The sequence below is a fragment of the Lytechinus variegatus genome, chromosome 10 (genome assembly GCF_018143015.1).
Source record: "Lytechinus variegatus isolate NC3 chromosome 10, Lvar_3.0, whole genome shotgun sequence".
Lineage (NCBI taxonomy): Eukaryota > Metazoa > Echinodermata > Echinoidea > Temnopleuroida > Toxopneustidae > Lytechinus > Lytechinus variegatus.
In genome coordinates this window covers 13,280,275-13,299,536 of record NC_054749.1, presented here as the reverse complement: position 1 = coordinate 13,299,536, position 19,262 = coordinate 13,280,275, and the positions used below count along the sequence as shown (strand labels likewise).

Here is a 19,262-nt window from a genome sequence, read left to right as displayed (position 1 = left end):
TTTGACATTTATGGAAAGAGTGCAATCTCTTCTTTAATTTGGGATCAAAATCTTAGCAAAGTGTTCACACATAGTAGATTACAAACAATAAGTATTGAGGGATATCAGAAACAATTTTAGCAGAAGCTCACATATGAATCTGAATCCACTCTCATTCAAGAAACCAGTGACAGAAACTTAGAAACAAAGAATAAAAAAATAAGAAATGCTAATGAGTTGATGGTCGAATAAGCATGGTCATCACATCATTGAACCAATCTTGAGATTTACTGTGCAACCCAAGTTTGAAAATAAAATTTCAAACTTGCCTTGCTCATCAATACTTGGAAGTTTCTGTCTTATATCAGGCAAATCGCCTTACCAAAGGGCACTAGCACACCAAGTGGGAATCGAACCTGGGTCATCGGAACCCAAATCCCCCGCTCTACCGACTGAGCTATCGTGTATACATTGTAGTCAATGCAATTAATCGTAGAAAAATGTTCTACAATCATGGCTAAGCTTTGTGCTACGGGACCCAGACCATTCGATCAGAGAGATGCGTTACCTGGCAGAGCGAGTAGAACGGACCGTGAACCTTGATTTCTTGGCTGAATCGTGAAGCGCCCTCTTGGTTGTCGATGTAACAGTGTATCCAGCTAACCATGAGGTCAAGACAGGCAGTCACAGTGCTGTATAGACAAAAGAGAATACACCCAGCCATCATGTAAAGATAATATTGAAGAAGATAGCAAACGTTGAGGGAGTTGCTAAGAACTTGTTACCAAAATGCTTGTAAAAAATCAATTAACTTGATAATTTCATAGCTTTGAATTTGGCTTTACTCCAAAAGATGATTTGTCTGTGGAAAACAATGAACAGTGACCACAAAGCATTCACTGTCTACACACTCCTGTCTTGCAATAGTCATTTTACTTTTTGAAGGTTTTTTGTTTGAAAAACTGCCATCGAACATTGGTCAATGAAAAGAAAACAACTTATTAAGCAAGATGGGAGTGTATAGGTGGTGAATCCGTCGCAGCCATCGTTTGAGCGCTTCAGCATCAGACATATCACTTATGTTTTGTGAAACAGCATCGGACTCGTGAAAGGCAATAGAGCCTCTATCATGGCCCAGTGGCTTAGTCTTCGGACTTTGATACAGAGGATCGTGGGTTCATATCCCAGCCATGGCGTAATTTCCTTCAGCATGAAATTCATCCACGGTGTGCTGCACTCAACCCAGGTGAGGTTAATGGGTAGTGGCAGGAAGGAATTCCTCAAAAAGCCGTGTGCACCAAATAGATAGCCTAGCTTAGTTAGGTAATAATAATAATAGCAGGGCCCACTGGGAGAACAGTTTTCGAAATTGAAGTGGCTACCCTGGGTAACTATACCACTATTATTATTATTATTATGATTATGATTATTATCATTATTATTATCATTATGGGCTCTCCTTGTATGGAAGCCATGAGTGAGGCAATACAACTTAAATGACACCATGTTTACACATTCTTGGCACATGCTTCATGAAAATCTCCCCAGGCATTTGTTTATCCAACAATGCCTGAATTTTTAAACAACGTGCTTTATCCATTTACACAATTTTACACCAATTAACCCAGTTTCAAGTCAAAGAGTTGTTTAATAAAGATCTTTACCTTTGGGGAAGGTAGTTAGCCCTTGCGACGAAGGAAGCCATGTATGATGCTGTAGTCTGCCTCACCACCGCTGGGGTGTTGGGGTTAATGAACTTTCTCCACAAAGCATCAATGAAGCTGTCTACCAAACCCTGTGAGATCAAATAACAATAATATCCCACTTCGATAGAGCACTTTAATATTACATCAGAATGGCATCTCTAAGTATTTTACAAATACATTATTTCCCCGGTCATTGGATCCTGGTATGCCTACACACAATGCATAAACTTTCTCCACTCCCTGGGGAGCATTCCAACAAGAGTTTCCAAACTCAAATACTAGGCATACAGCATAGAAAAGAAGAAAACAATAACAATACTATTTGGAAAGAGGTGAAATTTTACTGATCCAATAAAAGCCATATTACAACATTCATATATCTATGAGTAAAAAAAAAGAAAGAAAATAGTAATTATATTTGGGAGCTAATGTGATTAAAGTCTCGCTTGCATGCAGTTAATATACACACAGTGATACAGCATACGCACAGGTGGATACATACATTGTGCATTATTTGCTTAATAATCAATGACTTCACAATGGTCACTGGTAAGCATTTGGCTTGCTAAAGTGAAAAACTTAGAAGTGATCTAAATACAAATTGATAAGCATGTTGCTTAGCCAAAAATAAATGCAATGCAATTTACCAAGTCAATCAGTGCTCTGGTCATGTCTTTTGGATGGTGATGTTAGTATGTAGGATGGCCCCAGATGTACATGTTGGTACCAACTTAATTACACTTGCATATAGGGGAAGGCGGGGTAAGTTGAGCATAGGGGCAAGTTGAGCCACCAGCCCCAGGCCAATAATGAATGAGTTAGACATTGTGGTGGTGTCATGTATTGATGACCCATAGCATAACCCCTAACCCCACCACATTGTTTCCAACTTTGAAACAAAAAGTAGTTTTTTAGAGGGAAAAATATGAATTTCAGCCAAAAAAGTAAAAAAGAGTGTGAAATAGATAAGTGCTTTGTAAACACACACGTCTTTAAATATAATAAAGACATAACAACATTATTAGTCCAGGTATGGATCTTCATTCTTGTCATAGTCTTTTATATGATGGATGCATAATAAATGTGTGGATACAAAATTATCGCACTAAGTTTGGACTGGGGTAAGTTGAGCCAAACAGCATGGGGCAAGTTGAGCCATGGTAATTCCTATGGTAATGTATCTTAAAAAACAAACAAACCATAAAAAATGATTGAAATGCAGGCTGAAAGGAGCAAATTTACATGACTGCTCTTTTGCTTTTACAGGATGTTAGCATTTATAGAGAATTAGCAAGTGAAAAGACTTTAAACAAAAAATTGACATGCTGGTTCTCCCCCCATACATTTTGTACATAGTTTTTGTGGCTCAACTTACCCCAGAAGGTGGCTCAAACTTACCCCATATATGGGGCAAGTTGAGCCATTTGACATCGTTTTTTTCAAAGGTCACGATGACTTTCAGTGTCGGGATAGAAAGTTATATATAGGTGGAAAATATTTCAGAAGAATTAAATTTCAAGGCAAGGTACTTATTTCGACAAGATTATTAATCATATCAATTCTAACATGCAAAAAGCAAAAACTGTCACAACTTACCCCGCCTTCCCCTACCTGTACCCACTCTAGAATGTCCACCTACCTGCCTGAAACTGCAGAAGTAGAAGAAAAGAAACTGCACATGACTGGATGCATGGGTGGGCAGGATCACCCTCTCAAAGACCTGAAGCAGGTAGCGATGTAACACTTTGGTATCTTCAAACAGAAATTCACCTGAACCACAAAAACAAATTCAGTTATAGCTCTTGTTCAACTTTCTCGGATGACTAACCCATTTTCATTTGGATGAGCATTAAAGGTAAAGTCCACCCCAGAGAAATGTTGATTTGAATAGAGAAAAATCAAACCAGCATAACGCTGAAAATTTCATCAAAATCAGATGTAAAAGAAGAAAGTGATGGCATTTTAAATTTTCGCTTATTTATCACAAAATATTTATATGCACAACTCAAGTGACATGCAAATGAGAAGTCGATGTCCATCACTCACTATTTCTTTTGTTTTTATTCTTTGAATTATACAATATTTCATTTTCTACAGCTTTGACAATAAGGACCATCTTGACTGCCCCATATAGTATCAAACAATGCTGATTCCACATGTTCAGAGAGGAGATAATCATTGATTCACTTGACAATTGGAGAAAATTAGAATATTTCAAATTTCATATACATGTAATAAAATACAAAAGAAATAGTGAGTGGATGACGTCATCAGTCTCCCCATTTTCATCCTGAACAGGATGTGCATACAAATATTTAGTGAAATCAAGCGACTTTAAAATGTCATAACTTTCTTATTCTACACCTGATTTTGATGAAATTTTCAGTGTTTGTTGGATTGCTCTCTTTTTATTCCAATCAACTTTTTATTTGGGTTACCTGTCCGTCACTTGTGCTAACACTTTCAAATGAAGCTGTTACCTCAGCATTCCTGACATAGCACCCTGTGGTATTCAAATTTGGAAACTGTTTGCTGTATTGTCCGCTTTTGGCACATTGACGATATTTGGGCTACTGTCAAATACCAATGATTGCATGTGTAAACGAATTCGAGTATAAATGAGTTTGTATATATTACATATAAAAATGAATGCAAGTTTAAACAAACAAATCAGAGTACTGACCATTCTTGAAGCATGATTCCTTCAGATAGACCATGAGGACACCCATCAAAGTATCAATTTTGATTGCTTTCTCAGACAATATCTGTTTCTCCTCCTCGTCATCCTTGCTTGATTCTACTTTTTCATCATCTAGTCCATCCTAATGAAACAGAAAAAAAAACGTATGTTGTGAATAATTGGTAGTTAAAAACAGACAGTAGTCATCCTACCGCCAAAACTACCGCAATAACAATCATCATCATCAACATCCTCATCATCGTCATCATCACCATCATCCTCATCACCATCATCATCACCATCATCATCACCATCATCATCATCATCATCAATATACCCATCACAACCATCATCATCATCTCATTCATCATCACTACTATCACCACCAACATCACCACAACCACCACCTTGAACACCATCAAAATCCTCATCACCAGCACCATCAACACCAACACCACAACCGCCATCACCATGACGATAGCAACACTACCACCATCACCACCAATACCACCATCCCCCACACCACAACCATCATCATTACCATCACCATGACCATGGCAACACTACCACCACCATCATCACCATCACCAGCAATACCACCATCCCCCACACCACAACCACCACCATCATTACCATCACCATGACCACCAGCATTACAACCACTATCAACACTACCGCAGGGATGCCACCAGGCCTCCCTAAAGACTCTGAAAACGTTTGAGGGTTAATGGGCAATGCCCTGGCAGGGGTTCAAAGGACCAGAGCCCCTTGATGCTGTTCTCAAATTATGTCCTAGTTGGTCCCTGACCCCATTCTGGACCAAACTGTTTCAGCCATTGCTCAGTGGGATTCCATTAGTAGTTGTTCCAACATATCACACTGGTTGGCTGAAAGAAATGTCTGCCTGTCCAATTTATTCATAAGCATTCTACTATCAACATCATTCACATCATAGCTTGAATAAGTTTGGTCACACTATCTGAACCAATCACTATACAGGAATTCATTCGCATAGAAAATAATGAAATTAAAGTTCTTACCATAGCAAACTGAGGGGTATCCGTTCCTTCCATTTCTTCAGTTTCCCAGACCTCATCTTTTGGCAGACTCACCTACAAAACAAATCATACAAAAAATCTACAAAAAATAAAACCGAATTTTTGTTTATTCAAAGAAAAATACTAATTTGCTTTCATATGAACATAGAGACTTGTCTGATTATATATTTAGTCCAGAGTAAGCTAATGATAAATATGATAAGCAACAAATTGAGATGCTCCCTTTATGAACCTGGTGATAATAAAACCTGCATAATATCAATTCCCATAAGAAATTTGTTTTATAGCAATGCATTCCCTAAAACAATTGTATTATATTGGATGGCTCAAAATGGAATACCAAAAATATTCCAAGAGTTCAGGAAAATATTGGAATATTGGCCCTAAACGAGTGGAATATTTCTGGTATTTCATGAAATAAAGCCATCCAATATAATTACTATCATCTATACACCCCCCCCCGTAAAAAGAGGGAGAAATTTGATTTAACAAGTCATATCACTTATCACATTATGGCATCATCACTTAAAGATCAATTTTGGTCATGGACATGCGACTTACATGTAATTCATATGATGTCATTGGGTGTAATTGTGATCTATGCTGCGCATCGCATTGCTTTCATTGTTGTACGCGTTGTATATTTCACGCATTCGTGCATGCGCACTAGAATATGGTCTCATACTCAACGGCAAATCTTGTATAGGAGCCTATGGGATATTTGTCGGATTTTGGTCATTTTAGGGATACATGTATGCTCTGATACTGCACAGGCAATTGATGCAGACCGAAATACGCTTTTTTAGTGTATTGCTAAAACATTTTATATAGATGATAATTGTGAAATATTTTATTAAAAATCCATTTTTTTTGTAAAAAGGATGATAATAATCTATGGTGGCTGTACTAATCTGGATACACTTTGTAGGATAAGACGATGTGGGATTAGACCTAGTCCAGATTGGACCTTGTTGTTTGGAAGTGCCCTTTCCCAAAAGCTAACATAGAGGGCACATGTCTCCCAATCTCTAATCAGCGCCAATCTACTCATCTTGACTCCCCAAGATGAGTAGATTGGCGCTGATTAGAGATTGGGAGACATGTGCCCTCTATGTTAGCTTTTGGGAAAGGGCACTTCCAAACAACAACAAGGTCCAATCTGGACTAGATTAGACCATGTAGGGAGCGGCCAAAATGAAGGAAGACCAAGTGGATGTTCCCAAGTGGCACTTTAGTTCTGTACACCCAGTTGTTGTGCGTCCAGACAGGTTGTGTGTCCGGACGATCAATTTTAGAAAGTCATTTGGAAAAATTTACAAGCGAAGTTTCATCAATATTCAGTACAAAATGTTAGGAACTATTTTAAAGAACAAAATAAAAGATTATTGCAACTATTGAATTCATATTTTTAGTGTAATCCAAAGACAAAAAAGAAGGCTTCAAAAATATAGTGTCCGGACACCCGACCCCCCATCCTACTTACATCTAGTTCCAGCAATCTGTGTATGATGATCTCCATGATACCCTGACACAGCTCTGGTAGGTACCGACTGATTTCAAGAAGGTTTCTAATATACCACTCCTATAAGGGTAGGTAGAAGAAAGGAAAAGTATTGATAGAGAAAAACATGGAAGGGGCAGGGTAGGGGGTTTTCTTATAGTTTAATCATTCTGTATATGGGCAAACTCATTAAAATCAATAAAAACAATAAAAGAGGGAAAGACTGCTAGATATACAATACATATTTTAACAGTTATGATTGTTTGTCAAATGTATTATTTATGCCATTGTTTATTGTATTCATGTTTGTAACTTTATGCCCCAAAACAAAATGTGTATTTTTATTCATGACAATAAATTATCTTGAATCTTGAATATAATAATAGGCATTTTAAGCATATTTTCCTGAACATATTCCTGCATTTGCAACCTTTCATTTGTTATGATTTTATTCTGCACAAAAAAGGTTGAGGGAAAGCTTTCAATCTTAAAATTGTTAAATGTTTGTTTGCAACATGAAGAAGACCCTCTGGTAGATGTGATATGAGATCATTATTTGATGATATAAAGGCACAGTGTGACTTCAAATCACAATCTCTGAGTTCATGGATTTTCTCATAGTATCTCACCTGAAAACCTATGTACCGGCAGTTAAAGATTTCTGAATCCTACTTCATATCTTTAAAAAAATCTGCTCGAAAAAGTCTTACTTTAAGAGAGGGCATTATCCAGGTAACCCAGTTTGATAATGGAAAGTTTGAATTAAAAATTTCAAAGTGTAAAATGAACAAACAGAACAATGGAGAGTGGCAATAATGAGGTGTTTTCTGTGCATAAGAAATAAACTTTAGATATACGTAGATCTCAGTAAAACGCAATACCTAAATAACATTTCTCATTTAACCTTACATTAAACACACTCATAATATTTGACATCAACATGGCACACAGTAAAATTACCACAGATCTAACTCGTACATATCCGATGAGCACAGACTTACTTGAATGTAGCAAGTTTGCCTAGCATGCGGCATATTGTCACCCAACACAGAAAGAAGATACTTTGGAAGTCTGTTTAAAAAAAAAGAGAGAAGAAACAGATATTTAAAAAAGAAATCACATATAAAGAGAAATTTGATTCTGTAGCAAGCAGGGAGATTTAATTGCATCAAAAAGGTTTCCTTTAGCAGACACTTACTGTTTATCCAGAATGATACATGTAACAATTCCAAATGGATAGGTTAGAAAGATAGAAATATTCTAAAAACGAACTTTAAAACATTCCCATTTGATTTCAGTACATGAATGTGGTGCCATTGTTGAATACAAGCCCTCAATCACAGAAAAAAAATGGCATGGACAGAATTTCATGAAAACTCAATTCTTCAGACCCCCCCCCCCAAAAAAAAAAATACAAATACAGTGAAAAACCATGAAAAAAAGCAAATTCTAAGTAAACAACACTGTGCATAATCTTTTGGAATGTGATTGCACTAAGCTCGATCTGAATCATGAGAACTTCCTTAATTGAAGATTTTCAATATCTACAAGTAGGGCAGTGTCGAAACATTTAAACCACCATTCAAATGACCGCTAAAAGGTTTTCCTATTCTGACAAAAGTTTGACCATGAGGATAGAAAAAAAGCACTCCTCAAAATTTCTGAAAAAATCTGTATTTCACATCGTAACATCCATGAAATGGCTATCTTTAGTCCATATCAGTCACCCTGAAAGCATTTTGATTAAGTTGGAAACTACCAAGAAAATGAAGAATGTTTCCTTCTTTGACTCCGAAAAATCGATTTCAGTTGACGTTACACAATCGGTACATTAATTAACATCAATGTATACATAGGAGACATGGCCAAGCAGGGTTAGACCAAGTGGAATTAGAACAAGTGGGTTATACAAAGATGGGTTAGAACAAGCAAGATTAGACCGAGTGGCATAGGACCAAGTAGGATAAGACGGAGTGGGATTGGACCAAGTGGGTTATACAAAGTGAAGTTAGACCAAGTAGAATTAGACTAAATGGATTAGACCTGGATCAAACGCAACTCAAAAAATCTTGCGCAACTTCATTTTAAACCAATGAAGCACCTGTATTCGGGACTTGCACTTGTTATTTTGACTTTGACTTATTTTGACTCTTTCTGCGAAAGGCCCCTATTTGGATAGACTAAGTGGGACTAGTCTAGACCAAGTAGGGTTACACCAGATGAAATTAGACCAAGTGGAATTACACAAACTGGACTCTTAACAAAGTGGCAATGGATCAAGTGGCAACTCAATGGCTATTGCACATATATGAGTAATACTCATACTTACAAAGGGACAACCCTCTGGATTTCTTGGAGGGTGGAGTGTACCATCCTGAACTTCTCTTCCTGAACCTTATGATGATCAGGGTCTACCTCCGCACCTTGGACTGAAGGAACACATATAACAAGATTAAGACACAGGTGTTAAGTTCATAATTACACTTAACAGTTACATTGATAAAAGTACTACATTCTGGTCAATAGGCATTTGAGGGATCAGAGGGTGATTTCAAGTTCAGTGTTGACCTTTTGGTGTTGGTGTTAGGTCAATTTTTACATGAGTATAACACCAAACATTGAATGAAGATGGTCCTGAAAAGTCACTCACTAGTTGTTGAGATGTCAATAATGTGATCTGGATCAGTTTTACAAACTCTGAATAAGTTTTGGAGCTAGGGGAAGCAATCCAAATTCCAACACTAACACCAACACCAACGCCAACACCGGACTTGAAATCACCCATTGAGGGAACAGATAACATCACCTGCTTTTCATTTTTTTTGTATTTCATTACATGTATGTTGAATATGAAATATCATGACTGATTCCATCTGGAATATAAGGGATTGCCATTCTTGCAACCAACTGTTACTCAATTATGAGGCTTCATAATTGCTATATATTCTATATTTCATTAAAAAAATCTTTTTATATCGACTGTGCATTTGCATTTGTTATCATAACTAGTCTCTATGAAATGGGACTCTGATCCAGACTCGGTTCCGACTATTTGAGGGTGAATTCATGACAAGAGTGTATAAGTTCATCTTACCCGACGGCGGCACAGGATTCTGGGGACTGAAGTGACGTACGAGGGTGGTCAGAACCCTAGTCAGGTAGATGGGCTGAGCGGACACCAGGTTGATCAACAAGGCTTGGTAATGACCTTTGACACCAGCATCACGCTGCACCCAATCAACACGCTTGATAAAACAAGAGAATGCGTTCAGATTATTAAAGAACAAGTCCACCCCAACCATTAGTTGATTTGAATAAAAGGAGAAAAATCCAACAAGCAGAACACTGAAAATTTCATCAAAATCAGATGTAAAGTAAGAAAGTTATGATATTTCAAAGTTTGGCTTAATTTCACAAAACAGTTATATGCACATTCTGGTCGTTACGCAAACGGGGAGACTGATGACATCATCCACTCACTATTTCTTTTGTATTTCATTATATGAAATATTCTAATTTTCTCCTCATTGTCAAGTGAAACAAAGATTAATTCCTCCTGAACATGTGGAATTAGCATTGTTTTAATACTATATGGTTAAGTCCAGTTGGTCCTTATTGTCAAATCTGGAAAAATGAAATATTGTACAATTCAAACAATAAAAAATAAAAGAAATAGTGAGTGATGGACATCGACAGTCTCAATTGCATGTCACTGAGATGTGCATATAACTGTTTTGTAAAAAATAAGCGAAACTTTAATATGTCATAACTTTCTTATTTTACATCTGATTCTGATGAAATTTTCAGTGTTATTTTCAGTGCTTGTTTGATTTTTCTCTATTTATTAAAATCAATATTTTTCTTGCGTGAACTTGACCTCAGTCAGACGGGAATCGACTTTCATGGGTTAAGGCCCATTAATTGCTAACCCCATACTTTGTGAAAAGGATTGAAAGTATCTGTAACAGGGACATCTTCAGCGGTCAGCAAACTTGGTGTAGCTGAGAGAAATTCTTCGGCCACACCTGCTGAGCTTCGGGCAACTGTCGGGCCAGGAAAAAGTGAGACAATGACTTTACCATATGAAACTTCCCCATTCCATTATGTAAAGATGACTGGTCATAAATCTCCCTCTAATCTGGGTGATTTATATCTGAATGGTGTCAAATTCCTGATGAAAACACACGATGATCTTCCTTTGAGTAGGTTTTTCTTTATTCAGAGATCTTACAGAGAGAACATCATATTCTTGCTTGCTACAGAGCCAAGAGTAGTTAATCCTGACTTTTAAATATTTAGAAAATCAATTTGATGCAGTGTTCTATGGTAATCCTACATAATTCTTGAAAGGTAATCCTACATAATTCTTGAAAGGTAACAAGTTACTTTTATAATTTCATTTCAGTTGAAGTTTACCTCGTTGAGGTGGTCATCATGTTCAGCAAAATTTTAAGGTGTCATATTTTTTCTTGTTTTACATTGTAAAAATAACTAGTACTCTATGTGCTTTACACATACAGCTCTCCAAATTTACACTACAACAAAATCAGATCTGACTTTGACATTTTCAGCACTAAGCTTGGATGAATTTTTTTTAATACAAATAAACATTTTGTTGGGTTGGACTTGACCTTTCATACATGTATTCTTAAGGAAAACTCTAAAAAAAGAAGAAATATCAACTCACCAGTATTGCCCTCACCAAAGCCTCATGTTCACTTGCTAGTTTGGACACACATCCTTGTAGCTGGCACAATAAGTGAGTTAGCTCATCAACCTGTAAAGGAACATTTAAATGAAATTTCAATATCATTTGTCCCCATAGGCCCGTATTCTGAAGTTGGGTTTAACTTTAACTCAGGTTTAAAGTTGTAGTTTAAGTATGGGAAGCCAAAAGTATCAAAATTCTTATTAAGTTGTATGTTTCTTATGTTTACTGTACCCTTTCCGGATTCATCGATGGTGAAGACTATTATTTATTTATACTTCCTACACAATTATGAATGATTTGACAGCAGAATGAGCTGAAGTATGATATCTTTACTGTAATTATGTAACAATTGGCTGACCATATTCAAACCACAACTTTAAACCTGAGTTTAAGTTAAATCCGACTTCAGAATGTGGGCCATAGTGTGCAAGACTTTGTGCTCTACTGAAAGTTTACCCTGATAACAAATAAGTTTTATCAAAAGCAAAAAACAAACAAAAACAAAAAACAACAACTCCCCCCCCCCCCCCAAAAAAAACCAAACATAGAGAAATATCAATTTGTGAAAGTTTGTAAAGAATCCATGAAAAATAAGAGAGTTATCATATTTCTGTTGAAGAATCCCCATCCCTCTTCTGAACAATATCTGTGACAAAATCTTACTTGCTGGCAGGTATAGTAATATATATTTGGTAAATTCAAATTTTTGAATGGTTCATGATGAACCATATTCTTACAACAAAAGCAGCCATGGAAAAAAGTGTGTCTAAAGATACAAATACAAATGAAAAACCATAAATATAAGAAAACCTAGCTTCGTGGGATGACACCGAGAAATTTGACTTAAATAACAGTAGTATTCTCAAATAAACTTACACCTGTATTTGGGTCAGGAAGCTTGTCCAACACATTTTTGTACGGCACAGTATTCCCCTGAAATAGAAAGGCAAAACAGAAGTCAAGATTTAACTTCAAACTATATTCAAGCTAAGCTACATTGGAGCAAACAATGACTTCATGAGAAACTCTTCAAACTAAAAAATAATTGTCACAATATCATCATAGATCACCCAGAGTTGACTAACTTTGTGAATTCCATAATCATGAAACCTTTAGAAAGACATTTATTTTTGCGACTGACATGTTTCTATTAGACACATCTATGGTTTTTAATGTATCTTATAATTGTATTTCTAAGGTAAGGGTAAAATTTCTAAATGCAGCGTTGAAATGGCCAAGTCTTTGATATGGTGACAGTTGCATTATCCAAACCAAAGTAATTGTGATGACTAGTGGCACTGGTTGTCCAACTAAATGGGTGATTCTTTGATGAGGGATGCAAGCAAATAGATCTACCTCTTGTAATATGCCAATGCTTGGTAGTCTTGGTAGCTCGTCAAATGTTGGACATCATATCTAGTGAAGCGTGAACCTCATCACATCATACCTTTAATTTGATCAATTCATTTATTTGAAATATACTAAAGAAAAATTGACTGGAAAATCTTTTCTTTAATGATTGATATCATTGGTTTCCCAACTTGCAAATTTCTTGAACAACAAAAACAAAGGTATGAAAGTCAATGGTTTTATGAAATATGCTGATGATATTACATAATGTAAGTGAGACACTCATTAAAGGGGGAGTGAACTGTGCGTGGTCTCTCATTGAATGTTATATAAATAATGCATGCAGCCGAGTGCGTTAGTGGAAATGCAGAGCACGCGAGGTTTCTTTAGATAGATGCCGCACTGTGCACGAGCCGCTTGCATGGAGTGCCCAGTGTGCATCATCTGAAGAAACCAAGCTTTCTCTGCATGACAGAGCGAGTGCATTACTTGTTTTATAAAATAGCAACACAGAAACAAATTTTAAAAAAGTTACGGTACAGTTTTGTTGGACTTCTCCCGGGACTTCTACCGCACTGGTTTGCTCGAGCGTGCAATATCAATTTTCGTTGCGCACCTTTTGCACTGCCATGCAGTGCACCAAAAAAGTTGGATGTCATGTGACGCGTATTGGCCAATTACGATGCTTAAAAATACAGAGCTATTTTATAAATGTTATAAATATACAGTGTAGTCTTAAAATATACGTTTTCAGATACTACAGAGAATAAATTGACCTATAATCATATTTGTAGGCCTATAGAGAAACTAAAATGTTTTGAGAGGTAAAGTATTTGTTTGCGAATTGGTAACATAATTATTGCGGTATAAATGTATTGAGTACCGTAGTTTATTAACATGTCATCATTCAAGTGGGTGTATATTACTTGATTACACTAGCATTATGGGTCAGGAAACTGGCCAGGTATGAGTAGTTGAGGACTCAAGATGGCGCTATTGGTTTGTATCTGCTTTTAAGAAATATTCATCATGATTCCTTTTCACTGCACCTTTTCATATTCTGCAAAGACATGCTCCGCAGTCATGGATGTCCAACTGTCCCGCTTGCTTTTCCGAGGAGTTTTCTTAGACGTCATTATCTGAAAATAAAAAGTTCAGAAGTTAAGAACTTAGATCTATTGAAGTAGACAGGATCAGGAATAACCATTGTTTCTAAGGATTTATTTAACAATTTCTGACATTTTATTACATCCCCATTCATTGACAGTAGTGTGTTAGACCCAGTGGCGTACCTAGGATTTTCCAAAGGGGGGGGGGGCAAATTCGTTCGCCAAACATTTGAAAAGCTAAAAAAAAAGGTCTTAAACCACAAATAAAGAATTTCGTACCACAAAAAAATTTGATAAGCAAAAAAAAAGGTCTTTAATTCCTGCCAGTTCACTGTCTATTTTTCAAGACTTGCCATCTTCCAATAATCTTGTTGTGGTTATCAAACTTGATGTCGGCTCTTGATAGGTGAATGAACTATCCTAGATTTCCTGTGTGGAGAAATCTTTGAAAACTGATACTGGGACAATCCCAATTTGCTGATTGGCACCTCTCAGTACTAGTAACAAACTACGAGGTCATGCCTCATGGAGCTTGGGGTACCAAAAACACCCCAAATTAAAGGACAAGTCCACCCCAACTCTTTATGAAATAGACCCAGGTATGCCGATTTCACTTTCTCAGTAACCGAGTCGGCACATTCTCTCCTAGATGAGCCTGTGTGTTATAGTGAATGACTTCCGCAAAAAAATGGCTCACGGAAGTGTCAATTTTATGTGACAACATGTTCCAAAAATCCATTAACATTGCAAATCGCCAAAAAAATCCACTTTTTTAGACCCATTATTTCTTAATTATGTTAAGGAAATGCGATTGTGACATTTTTAGTGCGAGTTGCGGTCATTTAGATGAGAAAATTTCACTTTTGTACGAGATTTTGCCCATGTCTTTGGATGATTTTGTTGTGTGATAGGGAGCTGGTGAATGCATATGGTGCATGTATTGTATTGAGTTTGTGGCTGTGTTCAGTGGTATTTTGCAAAGTATGCTGAACGTTTTATTTTGTATACAATTTCAATTCAATTCAATTTCAATTCAATTCATTTATTTTCTCTTTCAATCTTTTTACATTTACAATGATAGTTCAATATACATATTTACAAAATATAATATATAAATCATTTCTATAATACAATAATACTATGAAACCGAAAGAGAAGGAGACCAACTAAAAAGCAGAGCTTGTAGGGTGAAGGCCCCCTTTCATAAATACGTTTATGAATAAAAATAAGATAAAATAAAGAAATAACAATACATATATACAATGAATAAAAAATAAACAAGAATGAAATAAATAAAAATAAAAATGAATGAATCAGTATACAATTACGAGTGTTGAGCTGTCTTTTCTTGAGTTAATTTATCGATTTTATTTTATTTGAGGAAAAGTACTCAACCTTCCAACTTCCAAGGCTATTTGCCTATCCCTGTTCAAGTTATATCATTTTTGCATATTAATTAGGCAATTTTCCCATTTGTTATATACAAATGAATATTTAATTACTACTTCATTTGCATATTATTGTATACCACAAGAACAACATACCAGTATATGAATCAAAATTACAAACACTACATCTCTGTGAAATTTCGTGATTAATTGCCCACCCACTTTCAAATTAAGCCATTTTCGCATATTAATTAGCTAGTCATTTTTTGCCAATTTCCTCTGGTGGCATAGGTAAAAATTTGTGTTTTCCCCATATTTTGAACTCCGTTAATATGAAAACGAAGAGTAGTTCAGACCAAACTTTCCAGGTACTTGTTGGTGGTTAACATGTTAGGTGCCCCAAGAAAAAGCAACCTCTATACTCCATCCAGTTTTAGAATACGTAGCTTAACAAATGGCCAAAAACACATTTTTGCCATTTTGGCCACTTTTTGGTAGGAAATCTGCCTTTTTTTCAAAATTTGAATTGGCCGTATCTCGGCAAACCCTGGTCCAATTTTCATGATCTTGGTGTCATTTTACTTGTGCTTCAAAGCTTATTCTAGTTAAACTATTTAAAACTAGATTTATAACATTTCAATTTTGGGGTTGGCATCCCTACTAAAACAAAAGGCAGCGTTCGTTCACTCGCGCTCGCTTTCAAAATTGCAAACAAACAAAACTGGCTGATGTATCAATTATCATGTACCAATGGCATGGCATCAGGGTGACCAGACGTCCCGTATTTCCCGGGATCGGCCCGTATTTTGCTAATTTGTCCCAGCGTCCCGACAAACCCTTCCCGGGACACTTCTTTGTCCCGTATATTAGAATATTGAACAAAATGTAGTTAATACATTTAAAAGTGATAAAGTTTCATTAAATAACCAACAGATGACGAAGCAGAGACAATAAAATCGATAACTGTAAACTTTTGTAAGTTCTGCAGTGATTTTCTTGCTAACATTGCAAAGGAACTGGCCTCCTGCCTGTGTGAGGCAGGCTACTAGCTAGGCAAGTAGGATTGAAGCAGATTCTCAATGGTGCAAACAATTACATGAAAAACAGTTTTTCCACCAAAATAATCACAAAATCGGCGGGAAATTTGTATAACTATATAATGGATTCTCAGATTACTGATTTGGAGATGTAATCGGAGGAACAAGTTATTGAGTTTTCATAACTAGATCTAGTTATTTCAGCTTTCGATTTGACTCTTGTTTTGTATATGTTTGCGATGTTTCATCTCATTTTTATGTTGACAATGTTTCACTTTGAAATTTTATTCATTTCTAAAACATTTTAGTTTTTTAAAATTTTAATGATATATTTGAAAAACACCAAATATTATGATTTTGTTAGATGAACAAGATGATTGGATTGTTTTTGTTTGCTTGAAGTTTGAACTTTTTTCCTTTTCCTTTCTTTTTTCATCCTTCTATCCTTCCACTTGCCCTTTTTTGTTCTATATTTATTTCCTATTTTTCTTTCCTCATCCTTTCTCTCCGTGTTCATTTTTCTTTCTTTCCTTCTTTCTCTTTCCTTCATTCTTTCTTTCCTGAAACTTTTCTGTTCCTTCTCCCTTCCTTTCCTTTTTCTTTTCTTTCTCTCCTTCCATTATTTTTTTTTTCATTTTCCCCTCCCTTCATTCTTTCCTCCTTTCATTTTTTATTTAATTTTTCTAATTCTTTTCCCCTATTCTTCCCTCCTTCCTGTTTTTCTTCTTTCTCTTTCTTTCAAAGAATGAATGAAAATGTTTCCTTCATTCATTCTTCTGTCCTCCTCCTTTTTATTACTTTTTTTTCTTTCCTTTATTTTGTCTTTCACACATTTATTCATTTTCAATTCCTTTCTTTTTCTTCGTAGATTTAATTCAAAGAATGACGGAAACCTTTTTTCTCTCTTTTAATCTTTCTTTCATCCTTTTATTCTAATTTTTTTATTTTTCCTTCATTTTCCCCTTCTTTTGTTTTGTTTCTTTCTTCTCAATTCATCTATTTTCTTTTGTCTTTTCTTTCTCTCCTTCATTCTTTTACCCTCCCTTCCAATTCTTTATATTTTTCACAAGTCTAGTAACATTTTTGTGGCCTTCTTCGTTGATCTTTGGTTTTTTTTACTTTGTCATGTTTGTTGATCGTCTCGCACATTTCATTTTGTGAAATCTGGATTCTGGACACCCTGCATGGCATGGGCAAAGAAAACAGATTTTCACGCAAAATAAATGGGCTCAGCCAAATTAGCGCATGCCCCCTCAGTATATCGATACCCAGGTTACATTAATTTATTATTTTTTAATGTCATTATTAATAATAAGTACAATACAACTACAACCATGATGACAACCATGACAACACAAAAGTGCACAGATGGGACTGTACTTTCATGACTTTCGATCTAATTCACTGATGATATGCCAGGTTAAAAGGTTCGATACTCACATAAACTACTTCAACTGCGACCTGCGTTATTGAGACTTTCCAATCAACTTGAAATCCAAAGAATACTCTCATTCAAAGCTGACTGAATCAATGTCGACGGTAATGTCATCATCACACAAGTCCTCATTTATTTCGCTTTCCACACGTGTTGAAACATCGTCACGGAATTCATGTTGCGCAAAATTAAAATTAATAGCAGCACTAGTTACATTCGGCGTATACGCGTAGTCTACAAATATAGACCTACATGCTTGTGCGGTGCAGTGTGTGTACCACAGCTGATTCAACGAGTCTCCATAGCAGACTAGGTCGACTGTGGCTGCAGATTTCTAAAATGGCTCGCTTTGCTCGCCCTTTCAGGCTTCGCGCTGAGATCCCAACAGACTACATTCAGCGGGGGGGGGGGGGGGTAGTCCTAAATAATAGTCACTCCTTAGCGTTATACCGGGGGGGGGGGGGGGCACTTCCATTCACGAGTGGATACCATGCGCGACCATGGGGTCTCGAAAAGCACCCTAAACAAGTAATTTCCATATTCTGAAAATGCACCCCTTAACAAGTATTGGCGCGTGAAACCCTACCCTTAACAAGTATTGGAAACAAAACGATACTCTTGGCAAATATTCCCCGAAATGAACCCGTAAACAAGTACAGGATTTTTTTTTATTGTTATGGGTCCTTCGGTCGTCGGCTTTACCTTATTTGGTTTAGTACGATCCCACCTTCTCTCACCTCGCGCAAAACGGACTCTAAACACGAAGTGTTGTGGCAAAAAGACATCCTTTACAAAAAAATAATTTTGTTTTATCATCCCCGCAAATTCTACCCTAAACACGTAATTTTCCTAGCGAAATAGATACCCTTTTTTCATAATTTTTGTGTTTTTGATACCCGTACGTAACGTGCCCTATCGTGAAAAGGACATCCTTTCTACGTGTTTTTTGGGTCACGCATGGTATCCACTCGTCAATGTAAGTGCCCCCCCCCCGGAAATCAACATAAATATTCAATATCATATATCCTTTTATATATATATATACCTGTTAAAGGGGAAGTTCACCCTGACAAAAAAATATTGTAAAAATAGCAGAAAAAATAATAAAAAATATTGCCGAAGGTTTGAGAAAAATTCATCAAGTAATTAAAAAGTTATTAGAATTTCAATTATTTGATTTGTGACGTCATATGCGAGCAGCATTCCTACGGAGCGAATGGTAAAAAATCAATGAAATGTCATTTTCTCAGAAAATTGAAAATGGTTTTCATTGTACCTTTTGTATATCAATAGACAAATCATTTCACA

The 19,262-nt window shown here is 36.2% G+C and overlaps 1 protein-coding gene across 3 annotated transcripts in view; it reads right to left on the bottom strand.

Moving 5' to 3' along the window:
- LOC121422419 (RNA polymerase I-specific transcription initiation factor RRN3-like) overlaps positions 1 to 18,146 on the bottom strand; it is a 30,505-nt gene extending 12,359 nt beyond the window's left edge. The window contains exons 1-14 of one of the 3 annotated variants that reach the window (XM_041617451.1): positions 17,956 to 18,146; positions 17,844 to 17,845; positions 14,035 to 14,124; positions 12,512 to 12,568; positions 11,612 to 11,701; positions 10,019 to 10,169; positions 9,254 to 9,353; positions 7,926 to 7,995; positions 6,907 to 7,005; positions 5,406 to 5,477; positions 4,369 to 4,507; positions 3,325 to 3,455; positions 1,644 to 1,774; positions 548 to 671 (exon numbers count right to left, since the gene is read on the bottom strand). In XM_041617451.1, the coding sequence (XP_041473385.1) occupies positions 548 to 671; positions 1,644 to 1,774; positions 3,325 to 3,455; positions 4,369 to 4,507; positions 5,406 to 5,477; positions 6,907 to 7,005; positions 7,926 to 7,995; positions 9,254 to 9,353; positions 10,019 to 10,169; positions 11,612 to 11,701; positions 12,512 to 12,568; positions 14,035 to 14,124; positions 17,844 to 17,845; positions 17,956 to 18,031 (1,332 nt within the window). In that variant the 5' untranslated portion in view covers positions 18,032 to 18,146. Of the gene's footprint in view, positions 1 to 547; positions 672 to 1,643; positions 1,775 to 3,324; positions 3,456 to 4,368; positions 4,508 to 5,405; positions 5,478 to 6,906; positions 7,006 to 7,925; positions 7,996 to 9,253; positions 9,354 to 10,018; positions 10,170 to 11,611; positions 11,702 to 12,511; positions 12,569 to 12,991; positions 13,014 to 14,034; positions 14,125 to 17,843; positions 17,846 to 17,955 lie in introns of those variants that run through there. The other 2 variants (XM_041617452.1, XM_041617453.1) reach the window with 2 other exon arrangements.
- Positions 18,147 to 19,262: the final 1,116 nt, after the last annotated feature.